At 57.7% G+C, this 15,973-nt stretch overlaps 1 protein-coding gene across 1 annotated transcript in view; it reads right to left on the bottom strand.

Moving 5' to 3' along the window:
* Positions 1–3,440: 3,440 nt before the first annotated feature.
* The window catches only part of SCN4A (sodium voltage-gated channel alpha subunit 4), a 52,318-nt gene continuing 39,785 nt past the window's right edge, over positions 3,441–15,973 (bottom strand). The window contains exons 16-25 of the mRNA XM_064369669.1: positions 14,188–14,320; positions 13,399–13,553; positions 12,648–12,821; positions 11,507–11,629; positions 9,835–10,113; positions 9,477–9,530; positions 9,234–9,371; positions 8,613–8,717; positions 7,668–7,938; positions 3,441–6,830 (exon numbers count right to left, since the gene is read on the bottom strand). Of these exons, the coding sequence (XP_064225739.1) occupies positions 5,608–6,830; positions 7,668–7,938; positions 8,613–8,717; positions 9,234–9,371; positions 9,477–9,530; positions 9,835–10,113; positions 11,507–11,629; positions 12,648–12,821; positions 13,399–13,553; positions 14,188–14,320 (2,655 nt within the window). The 3' untranslated portion in view covers positions 3,441–5,607. The remainder of the gene's footprint in view (positions 6,831–7,667; positions 7,939–8,612; positions 8,718–9,233; positions 9,372–9,476; positions 9,531–9,834; positions 10,114–11,506; positions 11,630–12,647; positions 12,822–13,398; positions 13,554–14,187; positions 14,321–15,973) is intronic.

The raw sequence follows: 15,973 nt of genomic DNA, 5'->3' as shown, positions 1-15,973 counted from the left end.
TGTGTGTGTTCGTGCATGCTCACACAAGTGTGTGGCCTGGGCCCTTGGTGTGGGGCCTACTTGGGAGCTGGTCCTGGGGCCCAGCGGGCTGTAGGGGGCACAGAGGTTGGGGGGGCAGTTGGCGTCCTCCAGACTCACACACCTCAACACCCCCCTGGACAGGGATGCAGATGTGGCCTTTGGGCTTCATTCCCATTCATGCCGGGCAGGGATCTGTTTTCAGGAGCGGGGGAGGCAGCGGGGGCCCAACCGCCTGCAGGGTTATTTGTCACAGTTTGGACCAGGCTGTTCCCTCGCTGGTAACAACACCCCTGAGCCCCATCCTGGGCTCATGATGCCCTTTCCTTCCCAGAACAGGAGGCCTCGCAAGCCCACCCTTGCCTCTGCCCTCTGCTGCCCCGGGCCTCACATTCTGACGTCTGACAACACCCCACTTTCCAGGAAGACAACAGCAAAATAAGGGATGGGGGGATCGGGGGAAGGGACGAGGGGCTCAGAGGGTGGGGAAGCAAGAAGGCAGCTGTCCCCAGTCACCCTAGGAGGCTGGGAGCGGAAGAACCTCAGGGAGAGAAGAGCTCAGACATCTACCTCCTTCCCCAGACCAGATGTCCTGGGTCTGCTTGGCTGTTGAGGCCGGGAAGAGACTTGCTAAAAAGGACGTGGGTTTGAGTGCTGACCCAGCAGTGAAACCTCCCAGGTTACCAGTGGTTCTCAACTAGGGGTGGCTCTGCCCCCATCGGGGGAGTGTCTGGACACACATCAGGGCAGTCGCTCCGGTCACAATGATGGGTGGGTACCCAGAGGTGGGAGGGCATTGGCTGGCAAAGCAGAGTTCCCTGCCCCACATACCAACAGCACCCCATTCTTAACTCTCAGTGACCAAGTTTCCTTATTTTCTGGTGTTTTTCTGAGGCAAGGTCTCGCTCTGTCGCCCAAGCTGGAGTGCAATCTCCATTCACTGCAACCTCCACCTCCCTGGCTCAAGTGGCCCACCCACCTCAGCCTCCCGAGTAGCTGGGACTACAGGTCACGCCACCACACCTGGCTAATCTTTGTATTTGTTGTAGAGACAGATTTCACCATGTTGCCCAGGCTGGTCTCGAACTCCTGAGCTTGAGCAATCCACCTGCCTCAGCCTCCCAAAATGCTGGGATTACAGGTGTGAGCTACCATGCCCTGCCAGTTCTTTTGTTTTTTAAATTTCATTATTATTGTACTTTAAGTTCTGAAGTACGTGTGCAGAATGTGCAGGTTTGTTCCATAGGTATACACGTGCCATGGTGGTTTGCTGCACCCATCAACCCCTCATCTACCTTAGGTATTTCCCCTAATGCTACCCCTCCCCCAGGCCCCCACCTCCTGACAGGCCCCAGTGTGTGATGTTCCCCTCTCTGTGTCCATGTGTTCTCCTTGTTCAATTCCCACTTATGAGTGAGAACATGTGGTGTTTGGTTTTCTGTTCTTGTGTTAGTTTGCTGAGAATGATGGTTTCCAGCTTCATCCATGTCCCTGCAAAAGACAGGAACTCACCCGTTTTTTATGACTGCTAGAGTTTTTGATTTAATGCTATGAACTTTCTCGTAGCACCACTTTTGCTGTATCACAGAGGTTTTGGTAAGTTGTGTCATTATCATTCATTTCAAATAATTTTTTTAAATTTCCATCTTGATTTCACTGTTAACCCCCAAATCATTCAAGAACAGATTATTTCATTTCCATATATTTGTTTACTTTTGAGGGTTCCTTTTGGAATGGATTTTTAGTTTTATTCTGCTGTGGTTGGAGAAGATACTTGATACGATTTTGGTTTTCTAAAGACACACTTACATGCATGTTTATAGCAGCACAAGTCACAATTGCAAAGACATGGAAGCAACCTAAGAGCCTATCAGCCTATGAGTGGATAAAGAAAATGCAGTGTCTATACACCTCTTTACTGAATACTGCTCAGCCATAAAAAAAAAAAAGAAAGAAATAAAATCACATCTTGGAGCAACCTGGATGGAGCTGCAGGCCATTATTCTAAGTAAAGTAACTCAGGATTGGAAAACCAGATATCCTATGTTCTCACTTACAAGTGGGAGCTAATCAATGGGGATGCAAAGACATAAGAATGATGTGATGGACTTTGGGAACTCAGTGGGGAACATGGAGGGAGGGGGAGGGATAAAAGACTCCACACTGGGTACAGTGTACACTGCTCAGGTGACGGGTACACCAAAATCTCAGAAATCGCCACTAAAGAACTTATCCATGTAACAAAATAACTGTACCCCAAAGCGATTGGAAAAAAATGTAAAACCAGTGAGAAGCTCCCACTCCAGGGAGGGAAGACAGCACCCTGGGGGCGCTCAGACAACTCTTGAGATGCTGGACACCTCTGCTCCCCAAAGCACGCACAGAGTTGCAAGCTGGGAAGGGGCCGCAGAGGCAAGGAAGGACATCTCGGGGGCAGCCTGAGAGCCCCTCCCCATCCCCACGCCAATGCTACATAACCTCAGGACCCAGGAAGAGAGGGTGTAGACACCCCGAAAAGAATTAACTCCTTACTCGTCTGGAAGATTACAGTCCTGGGAGTCAGATGTTGTTACAGAAAAGAAATTTACAGGCTGGGTGCAGTGGCTCTTGCCTGTAATCCCAGCACCTTGGGAGACCGAGGCAGGAGGATCACCTGAGGCCAGGAGGCTGAGACAAGCCTGGGCAACCTAGCAAAACCCCATCTCTACAAAAAACTAGCCAGGTGTGGTGGTGTGCACCTGTAGTCTCAGCTACTCAGGAGGCTGAGGTGGGAGGATTGCTTGAGCTCAGGAGTTCGAAGCTGCAGTGAGCGATGATTGTACCACTGCATTCCAGTTTGGGTGACAGAATGAAACCCTATCTCAAAAAAAAAAAAAAGAAAAAGAGAAAATTACTTACAAGATTACATTTCACTCTCTGGGGCTGTGGGCTAAGCCTGCTGCATAAGAATACTCTTAGTCACAGGTCCATGTGACCATGGGCTAGCTGGGGTCAGAGGTCAGTCCTGGGGTCAGTGCCTCTGAGTTGAGAGAGAAGCTGTGCTATGTGCCCCACTGGCACCTTGCGGCCTCTGAGAGGGGCAGAAAAGTGAAGGGGCTTCTGCTGAGGAGAAGCTGGGGACACAGGGTACCAACAGGGACCACCCAGAAGAGAGGGAGTGTGGTGCTGCCTGTTGGGGGGCTGGGGCTTGAACCCTGATTGTGTCTGGTCTTTTGGATTCCAGCTAAGGGACTTTTGGAAGGAGGCAGGCCAGAGCTGGACTGAGCCAGCGGGTGGAGCTGGGGCTCCTTATCCTGCCTAGCCCCCTGAGAGGCTCCTGTGTCTTCCACATTTGGCTCCGATCCCCACTGGCCCGTCTTGCTTCTCACCGCCCTCAGCCCCATCCACATCCACACTGACATGCAGAAGGGAGAAGCCACACACCAGAGGCACCAGGGACACTTTATTGTAAGAACTGTACAAAGGAGCCCACCTGCTGGCCTGGTGTGGGACCCGTTCCCCCCGGAACCAGGCAGGAATGGGCATCGTCTGCAGGGGAGGGGCTGCAGGCAGGGAGGGACTGGACCTTGCTCATCTACTTTTCCTCTGCAGCCTGCACACAGTCCACAGAGAATACCCAACCAAACATTTTTGAGGCTCCAGGGTCCAGGAGGGCAAGGCAGAGGGGTAGGGTGCTGGGCAGGGGAGGCTGCCCCCATTAGACAAAGCTTCTGAAGGAAGAGATGGAAGGAGTGGAGGCCTCCTTCCATAGAGGAGACACAGGCAGGAGGCAGGGAGCAGGGCTCAGGCCATGAGAAACGGAGGGAAGGAGAGGAGCTCGCTGGGAGTGAGGGACAGGGCTGTTCAGGCAGTGCCAGGAGCAGGTGAGGGAGCACTGTGGACCATAAAGATGACTCTGGCCTGTAGGCGTGACAGGTAGATGTGCACACACAAAGCACACATACATGTCCTGAAGGTTTTGCTGCTTCCTGAATTTTAATCAAACTCTTCATGAGAAACAAGAAGAAAAAGAAGAGGAACTTAGGCCAACAGGATGCCCTGAGTGCACCTTACCAAGTGTGTTCACACTCATCCACACACTCACAGCACAGTTCACCCTCCCAGACACGGGAACATGCCCATGGACAGGCCTGCACAGCACGACACAGCAGCCATACTCCATGGACCTTGGAACACTCCAGGGCACACTGACACACACATACACAAAGATACCCAGACACATGTGCATAATGCAGGCACCAGTACACAGTGGTTCACACACACACATACAGTCACACACTTGAACACACACAGGCCTACAAGCAAACAAGCAGACACAGCCACAGGGACATACACAAGTGAATAAATCCAGTGACGCCCGAGCGGGTCTTTCACTGCTCCTCCTCCAGGCACAGCCTCTGTTCTCCAGGAGCCTGCAGAGGCCTGGCCCTGCCATGCCCAGAACAGCGGTGCAGCAGAGGTGCTTTTCCGGCCACAGGAGGTTGGAAGGTTGAGCCTGAGCCAGTCGGGCCTTCCCTGCTGCGTGCCCCAGGGTTGAAATCTCTAACCTGAGCTCAAGTGAATATTATTAGGATCACTTTGAGGAGAGAGGTGGGAAGGATGAGGGGAGAGAAAGAGATGGGCGTGGGAGATGAGAAGGGAGATCTCTGAGGCTGGAGGAGGACCCTGGAGCCCTGGTGGTGCTCACAGAGGAGTGAGGCAGGAGAGTGGGAAGGGGCGAGAATCTTCTTACTGAGCAGCAGGTCTCCGCCCCCCCGCTCAGGTCTGGATGCTCAGGCCATGTGTGGTGATCCAGCTGGCAGGACCCAGCCTGTTCCACCCACCTGTGCGTCCTAGAAAAGGACAATTCCCAAGTGACATCCTTCCTTCTGCTCTTCCCCTAGGGGCCAGCCAGGGGAGCTACGGACCTGGACGTGGCCTGGGAAAAGCTTTTCGGAGTCACCATCTCAGCCCGAAGCAGCAGGATCCAGTGGCCAATCAGGTTTTGAGGCTTTGAGGAGCTATTTCTGAACCAATCACATTTCGCTTTTCCAGGGAATTCCTGAGCCGGCCTGGTGGGCGAAGCTGCACCCCAGAGTCAGAGAGGGTGGGCTAGTAGTGCCCTGGGGTTGGATGTCTTCACTCCCTGAGGTTAAGACGTCTTTGGGCTGGAGCTGAGGGGTCTGAGCCACTTCCTGGGGAGAGGCCAGTGACCCTTAAGACTGGTGATGGGGGGAAACTGATCCCTCCACCGTAGGCCAGCTCCTTCCCAAGTGAGGGGCAGAGATTTGAATGTTCTGACTTCCCCCAGGCCAAAAGGAGGGGCAACAGGGCCCAGGAGGAGGTCAGAGCAACTTGAAGATGAAATCATGGAGGCAGGGGCCTCAGGCCCAGCATGGAGCCCCTGAGTGCAATTCCCATTTCCCATGGTCTGGGGAAACGGGTGCTTAGGCCTGGGTGTCAGCCCCAGTGTGGCCAAATCCTGTCCCCCAAGAGGGAGCCAGACACAGTCCCAGATTCAAAGCCCTGCTCCCTCACTCTGTGTGCAGGCACCACGGGGGAGCTTTGGGGACTGTGCCGAGACTCGGTAGGCCACCTCGATGCTGCCTGCTAGACAAGAGACTCCTTGACCCCTGGGCGCACCGTCTGCCCTGGCAGAGGGGCGGGAGGCCGGGCAGTGTCTGAGGGGCCGATGGGCGTCAGCCCCATGGCGGGTCCGGCGTCCCCTGCCTTGCCCTTCTCCTCTGGGCTCTGTGAGCTGCTGTTCCCGTTTTCGTGACCATACATCTTGCCCATGGTGTTGGCCAGCAGCCCCTCCTTCTCAGGGGCGTCGTCCCCGCTGCCGTCATGGCTGTGGCGGTACATGTAGGATGCCTGCTTCACGGAGCGCTGGAGCAGGTGCCGGCGGTAGGCCCTCTGGATCTTGATGGCACACACCTCCTCGTGCTTCCTCTTGAGGGTGGTGGTGATGGGCTCGTAGGACACCTTGGAGGGGTTGGCTGCCATGAACTTCTCCTCCATGGTCTGCTTGAGGGCGTCCATTTCCCCAGAGTCACCCAGGACCTCTTTGGTCAGGGCGAAGAGGATGTCCAGGCAGTGGATCTTGTCCCCCGGCACCATGGGCAGGTCCAGCGTGATGAGCTTGATCTTGTTGGGCTTGGCGATCCGCAGCGGCTCCTGCAGGGTGTCCACGAAGTCTGAGAGGCGGCTGTAGGCGATGAACTGGGTGGCGTCGGGGTCGAACTTCTCCCACGTCTCGTAGAACATCTCAAAGTCGTCCTCACCAAGGGGCTCGCTGCTCTCCTCCGTGGCCACGTTGAAGTTTTCCAGGATGATGGCGATGTACATGTTGACCACGATGAGGAAGGAGATGATGATGTAGCTGCAGAAGAAGCAGATACCGATGGAGGGGTTGCCGCAGTCGCCCTTGACGCTGGTGCCTGGGTTCTCCAGGCTGGGGTCGCAGTCCGGGGGCCCACTATTGAGGATGGGATTGAGGAGCCCATCCCAGCCAGCCGACGTGGTAATCTCGAACAGGCAGATGATGCTGTTGCCGAAGGTCTCGAAGTTGAACATGTCGTCAATGCCCGACTCCTTCTTGACGTAGGCGAAGTTGGACATGCCGAAGATGGAGTAGATGAACATGACCAGGAAGAGGAGGAGGCCGATGTTGAAGAGGGCAGGCAGCGACATCATGAGGGCGAACAGCAGCGTCCGGATGCCCTTGGCCCCGCGGATCAGCCGCAGGACGCGCCCGATCCGCGCCAGGCGGATCACACGGAACAGCGTGGGTGACACGAAGTATTTCTGGATCAGGTCGGAGAGTGCCAGGCCTATGGGGAGGAGTTAGTGAGGATGCCACCGTTGGGGTGGGGCGCTGGCACAGGGTGTGGGGGGCATGTGGGGCTCAGGGGGCCCGGCCTGGTGCGCTCTGCTCAAGTCTCAGAGCACAGCCCAGATGACTGATAGGTGATGCTGGGTTCTCCCAGGGGTCTTGGGGCCAGGGGCTGCAGCTTTGCCCTGATGGAACTGGAGGTGGGATACGATGAAGCAAGGGAGGTTAAGGCCCATTCTTAATGCTGTTCGCAAATGTCATTGGGGTGTGTATGTGTGTGTGTGTGTGTGTGTGTGCATGTATTATATATATATATATAGAGAGAGAGAGAGAGAGAGAGAGAGGGGACAGCTGTGTGACTCTGGGCATACCACTTCACTTGTTTGTGCCTCAATTTCCTTACCTGTAAAATGGGAACAAGAGTTCCTGCACGTGACGTTGTTATGAACAAGGGGTGAGATGACGCCTGTCAAGCACACAGCACAGCTGATAATAAACGGCAGCTGGTTACTATCGTAACCGCGTGACTGTGCACTTCTCAGTGTGCACAGACACTGGAGCCATCTTTTACACTTTTCGCTCAGGACGTGGGCACCTGAGCGTGTGTCTTCTGGTCAGCTGTGTGTCCTGAGGGGCACCCATGTGTGTGCAGGTGACAACCTGCCTGTGTGCACGCCCATGTGCCTTTATATGTTGAGAGTGAGAGGCAGGCACGTACAGGTGTGTGTCTAGGTGAGCGTGTGGGGGTGCAGGGGCAGGTGTGTGTGCACGAGCATGGGTCTTCCCGAGGGCCTCATCTCAGGGCTGCCCTGCCGGCCAGGCCCTCCCCGCTCACCCACGATGGACAGGATGACGACCACGAAGTCGAAGATGTTCCAGCCGACGGTGAAGTAGTACTGGCGCAGGGCAAGCATCTTGAGCACGCACTCCCCTGTGAAGATGATGATGAAGATCATGTTGATGTTGTACAGGATGTCCACCTTGAGCTGGCTCTGGTCATCTGTCTCCACCATCATGGTGACCATGTTGAGGCAGATGAGGATCATGATGGTGATGTCAAAGACCTGCTTCGTCACAAGGTCATACACCATGCCCTGGATCTTGTTCTGCAGTGTGGGCGGGAAGGGACAGACGCGGGGGAGTCGGTGGTCAGGCCCAGGCAGGGTGTGAACAGGCAGGAGACACAGGCAGGATGGCACACAGCATAGTGAGGGGGGAGGGGAAGAGCCAGAGAGAGACAGAGAGAGAGAGAAAGAGGGGCTTGTAGTGGAGTCAGCCAGGGGAGGAAGAGTGACCCATCAGATCATGACAGGTCTGGGACCAGGTCATTTTATAGGGTTCATGGTCCTCCCTCCTCCCCTGGGAACCCTTCTTCCCTTCAAGGTCCCTAGATGCTCCTCCCCTTTCTCCCCAAGTCATTGCTCCTGGGGAGGGTATCTGGATATCCTCTTCTTACCCGCCTTGTGGGGGCCCTTGCCCCAGAGGCCACTGAGGCCCCAGGTGGGAGGTGGATGGGCACTGAGGGGCTGTTCAGGGCTGGGTGAGGGTGAAGCAGCCACTGGAGTTTCGTGGATAGCCTCTGTGCACATGGTGTCTCTGTGGCACTATAAAGAGGCAGCCCTCCCTACAGGTAGACCAAGTCCCCTGCCCCTGGGGTGGACCCAACCTCACCCAGGGACACAGCCTGGTGGGTGGAGGGCAGGCAACCTTTTACCCCCATTTGTCCCCTAGGCAGGAGCCTGGTACTGCACACAGGACCGGGGACCCAGAAGGGTGGTACCTGGGGCCGGGGAATTGGCTTCTGAGGCTTCTTGGAGCCGAGCTTCTTCATGGCATTATAGTATTTCTTCTGTTCCTCTGTCATAAAGATGTCTTTCCCTCCAAAGTATAGTGAGATAGGGCTTGTTAGGTTGGAGTGAGGTCCCTCTTCCTGCCTCCAGGACCCCCCTACCTCAGGCACCACCTTTGAGGCACTCCCAGCCCCTGTGGATCAGCCTGGAGGAAGGTGGGGATCTGGAAGGGTCAGAGATGGAGGGACAAGGGAGAATGGGGGACCGAGAGGGATTGCAGGTCCAGAGAAGGGTGGGACGGGGAGTGGGGATCAATGCTGTCCTTCAGCTTGTTTCTGGCCACTTTTCATCAATATCTGGCTGAGACCTAGAGTAACCCACAAGGCAGGTTGTAGCAGCCTCATTTTACAGATCAGGAAACTGAGGTTCACAGAGGCCAAGTCACTTGTTCAAGGTCCCCTGGCGGGACTGGGACACAAGCTAGCTGCGTGAACCAACAGCCTGGTGGGTGCTCAGGCAGCGTTTGTGGGTTTGCACAGGAGAGAGTGGACAAGGGAGGCAGGAGGGAGTTCCGGTGTGGGGAGGGCCTGGGGGGCTGGGCTGATACTCATCTTCTTCTTCTGCTGGTTGAAGTTGTCAATGATGACGCCGATGAAGAGGTTGAGGGTGAAGAAGGAGCCGAAGATGATGAAGATGACGAAGTAGAGGTACATGTAGAGGTTCACCTCGTACTGCGGCTGCTCCTCCTTCTGCGGGGGCGCAGGGGGGATGGCGTGGGTGCACATGCTGGCTTCTCCCTGCCCCCCACGGCCCGGAGGGCAGGACCCATCTACCCCCAGCCTGCCAGGACTCACCTCCCGGGAGTCCACGGCTGCATACATGATGTCCATCCAACCCTTGAAGGTGGCCTGAGAAAGTGTGGTGAGAGAGTGAGCGGGGCGGGGTGGGGGCTCCTCATGAGTTTCCCTCCCCCACCCCACCTGGTCCTCCCCTGCCAGAGGCCGCCTGTGTGAGCCCCTGTGGGCAAGCATTAAATAAAGACCAGAGACCCAGACACTGCCTGGGGGTCCCACAGCATTGGAAGCAGGGTAGGTGGTCCCCTAACAAGGAGTGACATTGGGCTCAGGTATCACGAGAGGGACTGGGGTGGGAGGGACCGGGGAGGGGGGACCTCCATCCAGGTTCCTGGCTGGGGCAGTGGGTCACACTCACCACCTGCAAGAGGGAGAGGTAGCCCAGACCCACGTTGTCGTAATTGACCTTGACGTTGAGCCAGCGGACCTGGCCCGTGTGCATGAGGCTCTCGCACTCAGACTTGTTGTTGACCTCGGAGATGTCGAACCTCTCGGAGGTAGTGGTGTTGATGCAGTAGTAGAACTTGCCCGCAAACAGGTTGACGCCCATGATACTGAAGATCAGCCAGAAGATGAGGCAGACGAGCAGCACGTTCATGATGGAGGGGATGGCGCCCAGGAGGGCGTTCACCACCACCTGGGGGCCGGGGGCAGGGTTCATTGCCAGTGCCTCGCCCAGCCTCTGAGAGAGGGCTCCCCATCTCCATGCCACCCAGGGGAACAGGCAGAGCTGGGCATTGTCAATCAGGGAGGGCTTCCTAGAGGAGGGCCAATCTGCTGGGCTGTGTGTGTGCAGGTAGGGGGCAGTGAGGGGGTAGGGTAGGGAGCGTCAGGCCTGGTGCTCAGGAGGGCTCTCTGCTTGGCTGGAGCTATCAGTCCGGAGTGGGGGTGCTGGGTTTCTCTGGAATCAGCCCAGTCACGGGTCACCAGGCAGGAGACAAACACTCTTTGCTCAGCCCCCATAGGAAACTCAGCCCATGTGACCCAGCCCCTGCTCATGGGTTCTCAGCCCCAGAGACTCAGACACAGGCACAGAAAAGAGAGCAGCAGGGTCTCTGTAGCAGCAGGAACCCTGGGACTGAAGCCTTGCCCCCACCAGCCCTGGTCATACAGCCCACCCAACCACTGCACACTGGGCTGGATCTGAGACCCTGCTCTTTTTAAGGAGGAGCCATTTCATGACCTCCAGAGCGGGTGACACAGCCTGGTGGTACCCAGGGGAGCTCTATTCCTGACTGGGGCACCGACCAGCTGTGTGGCCACAGGCAGCTTGTTTCCCCTCAGTGGGAGGGTTCACTGGCTCTGGGGGTCAGAGGGCCCAGCATTCAGCTGGCCCCTGGCAGGGACAGGAGGGGGCTGCTTGGGTGGGCTCGCCATGGCCTATGGATTTGCAGGCATCTGTCCTGCGGGAGCAGGTCTTGCTCCCGGCAGGCCTCCCTTCCCGGGGAAGTCCTATTTTTCTTGCTCCAACCCTGTGTTTACCTGCCACTTCCGCTCTCCAGGGCCTGAGCGGATCTTCCCCAAAGTCACCCCAAGCTCAAGGGCATGGCCCTGACCGAGACGCCAAGCTCATCGGTGAGGGGGGGGCGAGGGGGAGACTCAGAGCCAGGGTACAGGCACCTTGTTTCAGAGCCCTGGGTGACTCAGTCTGAGGCTGGGAGAGCCACCCATAAACCCACTTGTAAACCACCCATAAACACCACATAAACCTGCCTTCCTTTTCCTCTTCCCTGGCCATGGGGCCCTTCTGGGAGCTTCTGCAGTCTCTGCTGCCCCCAAGTAGTGGCAGAGGTAAGCTAAGGTTGGGCTGGATTGAGGGCTAGGGCGGCAATGGGGCAGAGAGAAGATGGGCTGCGGGAAGGACAGCTGGGGAGGTGGGGGCCAGACCTGGCCTCAGGCAGGGCCGTGGGTCTAAGCTCTCTGCCTCCCCCTGGTGGTGGCTGGAGTATAGACATGCACCCTCCACCCTGCCCTGAGAGTGGCCCGACTCCAAATCCCCAGCCCACCCCAGAGGCCCCTTCAGCACCCACCCTCATGCCCTCGAATCGGGACAGCGCCCTCAGGGGACGCAGGGCCCGAAGTGTCCGCAGGGATTTGATGGCTCCCAGCTCCGAATAGCCCAGCCAGTTGGCCACCAGGCTGATGATGGAGACCTGCAGGGGAGGAGTGGGGGGGTCAGTGCCTTCAAGGCCCCAGCCTCCCCTCAAGCCCAGGCAACGGGGTCTTCCTGGACTCACAGCTCCTGGCTGTCTCCCATAGATCCTCTCCCTAGTGGATGGTCCTGTCTGTTGGGAAGAGCAGCCCTGGGACCTGTCCCAGCACCTGTAGGAGCCCAGGCGCCACCTCAGTGATATCATCAACTAACTGGGGATGGCCGTGAGTGGGAGGGATGGTACCCAACTCCCTTGAGAGGCCCATGAGCCCATCTAAGAGGGTAAGAAAATCCTCCACTTGCCAGGTGCGGTGGCTCACACCTGTAATCCCAACACTTGTGGGAGGCTGCGATGGGTGGATCACCTGAGGTCAGGAGTTCCAGATCAGCCTGGCTAACATGGCGAAACCCTGTCTCTACTTAAAAACAAAACAAAACAAAACTTAGCTGGGCGTGGTGGTGGGCACCTGTAATCCCAGCTACTTGGGAGGCTGAGGCAGGAGAATCGCTTGAACCCAGGAGATGGAGATTGCAGTGAGGGGCGATATTGCCACTGTACTCCAGCCTGGGTGACAGAGCAAGACTCCATCTCCAAAAAAAAAAAACAAAATCCTCCACTCCTGACCAGTCGTGGTGCTCACGCCTGCAGCCCCAGCAGTTTGGGAGGCCGAGGTGGGAGGAAGATTGCTTGAGCCCAGGAGTTCAAGACCAGCCTGGGCAACAATCTTAACAGTAAATAAATAAAATGTATAAAGTAAGAAACTCCTCCACTCCTATTGGCAGCGATGGTAAGTAGCCCTCCTGCCCGCTGTCCTCCCCCAAGGCCTCCTTCCCCTGAGGAGAAGGGAAGGCCTCCCGGTCCCTATTCCCCTCCTGGGCAGCTGTGTCTGAGAACGGCAGCGCTGATCAAGAGTCTGCCTCAGGCAGGTCCTGCCCCTCAGGGCCTGGGATTCCTGAGGTCCTTGCCACATTGACAGCCTCTGGATGTGGCTACGGGGCTGATGTAGGGGGGGACTCACGTCCACGATGAGGAAGTCGAGCCAGCACCAGGCGTTGGTGAAGTACACCTTGAAGCCGTAGGCCACCCATTTGAGCAGCATCTCCATGATGAAGATGTAGGTGAAGACTTTGTCGGCATATTCGAGGATGGTGCGGATGACGCGCCGCTGCTCGATGTAGATGTCCTCGAAGGCCTGGGGGCACCAGCACCACCAGGGTGGCCGGGCGTCCAGCAGGCTGGGGTCCAGCAGGCTGGGGCGGCAGCCACATCCCCTGCCCTGCTCGTTGCTGCTGGTTCCCAGGGGTCTACCGCAGGGGCCAGCCCAGGGGACAGGCAGGCTGTCCACATCTCCTGGACTCCCACCATCCATCACAGGGATGAGCGCATTTCTTGTTGGGATGAAGTCCCTCAGCCCTCTTTCCCCAAGCCCAACAACAGCAAATTACAATCATCTGCTAGGCGGGTCCACAGTGACACATCTTCAGTCCTGCGCCCCACATGCACCCCTAGTTCCCAGGGCCCTCCCGCCTCCCCATCAGCAGGGCATGCACAAAAGTCAGCGCCCGTGGAACAAGGGAGGCACCTCTGCCATGTTAAGAGTCAGCACATTCTATAACATATTCTGGAAGCACAGTGAGTTCCTTTAGGGTTCTCAGGGTTTGGGACTGACCAGGGCATGGCCCTTCCTGTGTGTGGAGACGGGGAGCCCCCGGAAGGCCTGCTGCGGGCCTGGCCCCTGCCCCTGTCCCGTGCTCCCAGGTGGTGCCTACCAGAGCCCCGCTGCTGAGCAGGATCATGAAGACAATGAAGGTCTCGAACCAATTGTGCTCGACGATCTTGAAGCAGGCCCTGCGAAGAGTCCACCACTTCTTCCCTCGGCCCTGGGAGATGTCCACGTAGAGACAGGGCCAGCGCTGCACGCAGGCTGACGGGGGGCAGGGACAGGCACCACATCACGGGCCTGGGGCTGCCTTGGGGTGCACAGTCAGCACCCTCCCGCAGCGTCTCAGGATGCCCCTCTCCAGGGCCCCCACCTCCTCCCTCACCCAGCTTCATCTGGCTCACAGCAGGGCTCAGGGCCTCCCTCCACAGCCCCATCCACCATGCGACAACTGCTGCTGGAGGTGGGCATGCAGAGGAAAGGCGTCCTGGCCCCCAGCCCCGGTGCTGCCGTTCTCAGCCACCCCACCCCACCCCCACCTCGCCCAGGCCGTCTCCATCCTGCGCAGCCCAGCAGGCTCTATGGACAAGGACATTTCTCCAGGCCTGTGTTCTGAAGGCCTTGCTCCCTGAAGATCGAGGAAAGGATGAGGAGGAGGAGGATCTAGGCAGCTGACACCTGCACTCCTGCATGTTCGCTCCAAGCCAGGCCCACACCGAGGGCTCTGCATGGATGTGCCACAGCTCTGAGTGCACACTGCCACCAGCCCTAGGCCTGCAAGGCACGGGAGCCAGCCGGGCAGCCCCTGGTTCGTGTGTTTCTGGCCCTGGTGTAGCCTGCCCCTTGCAGGGGTGCAGGCCTGGGGGAAACACCCAGGTGAGGTGGGGGGTGCTCTTACCCTCGGTGAAGCACTCCTCAGGCTGCTCCTCGGGGTTCTCCTCCGCCTGTTCTTCAGGGTCCTCCTCAGGGGGCTTGTAGTCAGCCGTGCTGCAGACGGAGGAGTTCCCGTCGTAGAGGGGCTGTGGTGGCTTCTGCAGAGGCCACAGCGTCATGTGACCCCTGGGTCCCTGGAGATCCTCTCATCCTCCCACCAGATGGGGCAGGATGGGAGACCAGCAGGGAAGGGAAGCAGAGAGGGAGGAGCAAACTCATTCATTCATTCATTCACCCAGCCCTGGATGGTTGAGGAATCATGGAGACACAGGTGGCCCTCGTCATACCCACACGGCCCTTACATAAGGAGTGGGGCAGGACTGATGCCTGGGAAGGGACAGTGAGGGCATGAGTACACATGCGAAGCCCTTGGATAAGGAAGGAGGCGGGGACCCTGGCCCGAGTGGGGGTGTGGGAGGCGTGGGGAGCCTGAAGGGAGCCCTGAGGGGACAGGGGTATGAAAAGGGTTCAGGATGGAGCCAGGCTGTCACAGCGCAGAGCATGGGTGTGTGGTGCCCCTAGCGTCTGAGCCTTCCTACACCCAGGGTCTGTTTGGCTGAGGAATCCAGAAAGGGTGGAAAATGTTCCCCAGCCAAAGCCTCCATCCCGCGCCAAGGGAACCTGATCAGCGTTGGGGGCGGGAGTCGGGGAGGCTGAGCCAGGTCTCCTCCCACCTCCCCCTGCTGGGCCAGGCCAGCTTCCCAGCCCCAGCCTCCCCCCGCAGGGGACCCCTTCAAGGCTGAGGGTGAGGCCCCGAAGGGAAGGAAGAAGAGGGCAACTAAGGGGGCAGCTCTGTATCCAGAGTGGTGACCAGAAAACCACCACAAGTGGGTCCTTGTTTTCAGTTGATAAAAAGGGAAACTGAGGCACAGAATGTTAGGTCAGCCAGGGCATCCACCGAGTTGCCCTGAATGTGCATCAAACTCCCAAAATCGCCCTTGAAGCTGGGCTCGCCCTCCTTGAGCAAGTCCCCAGGCCCCAGCCCCGTGGAGCCTGAGATTTTGGTGCTCTCCAGCCCCCACCTCCCTGCCCCGCCACCCGAGTGCCTCATACCGAGGTCTTGCCCGGGTATTTATAGCTCACAGGCACTCAGCCTCTGGTAAGCCAGCGTGCCACATATTTAGGGGGAATAAGGAGTCAAAAGCTTTCAGGGCAAAGTTCATTAGGCTTAGGCTGATGGCGCAGGGGTGGGCAGGTGCCCCCATTCTAGCTTCTGTGTGAGTCCTTTCCCTCCCAGAGCTGGAGGTGGGGAAGGGGACTCAAGACCCAGAGAGGGTCCCAGCTCAGACCCAGCTTCTGGGGGTGACCACCACTGAGTTCCTGTCCCTTTCTTGCCCTCGAAGTGGAGGGGTGGGGAGGGGCATCTGAACCCAGCAACAGGCCTCCCATGGCTGAAGGGTCAGGGCTCTGCCTGAGGCTTCTGCTCTCCTTGTCCCCAACTCCCATTGGCCCCCTGGCTCCTCTCCTGAGTCCCCCGCCTGGATCTGGCACCTTGGCTCACACTGGGAGGTTGGGAGCAGCCCCAGGTGGGGTCTAAACATAGATAGAGGATAAATATGAGGACTGGGCAAGGGGCTTTAAGCCCAGAGGAGAATGTAAGAGAGGCCTCTGGGGTCCTGGTCCTGCAGTGGCGGTGCCCAGGTAAGAACAGCATGTCCAAGAGCACCACCTGCTGGTGAGAGGGGCCCAGGCGGCGTTCTGGGACAGGCATGAACAGAGGGTTTCAGGACAGGCAGGGCCAATCATCATAA

Source organism: Aotus nancymaae, unplaced genomic scaffold (assembly GCF_030222135.1).
Source record: "Aotus nancymaae isolate 86718 unplaced genomic scaffold, 86718_ANA_hifiasm-v0.15.2.pri h1tg000089l, whole genome shotgun sequence".
Lineage (NCBI taxonomy): Eukaryota > Metazoa > Chordata > Mammalia > Primates > Aotidae > Aotus > Aotus nancymaae.
Note: the sequence above shows the minus strand (reverse complement) of the source record. Positions and strands in the feature narration are given on the sequence as shown.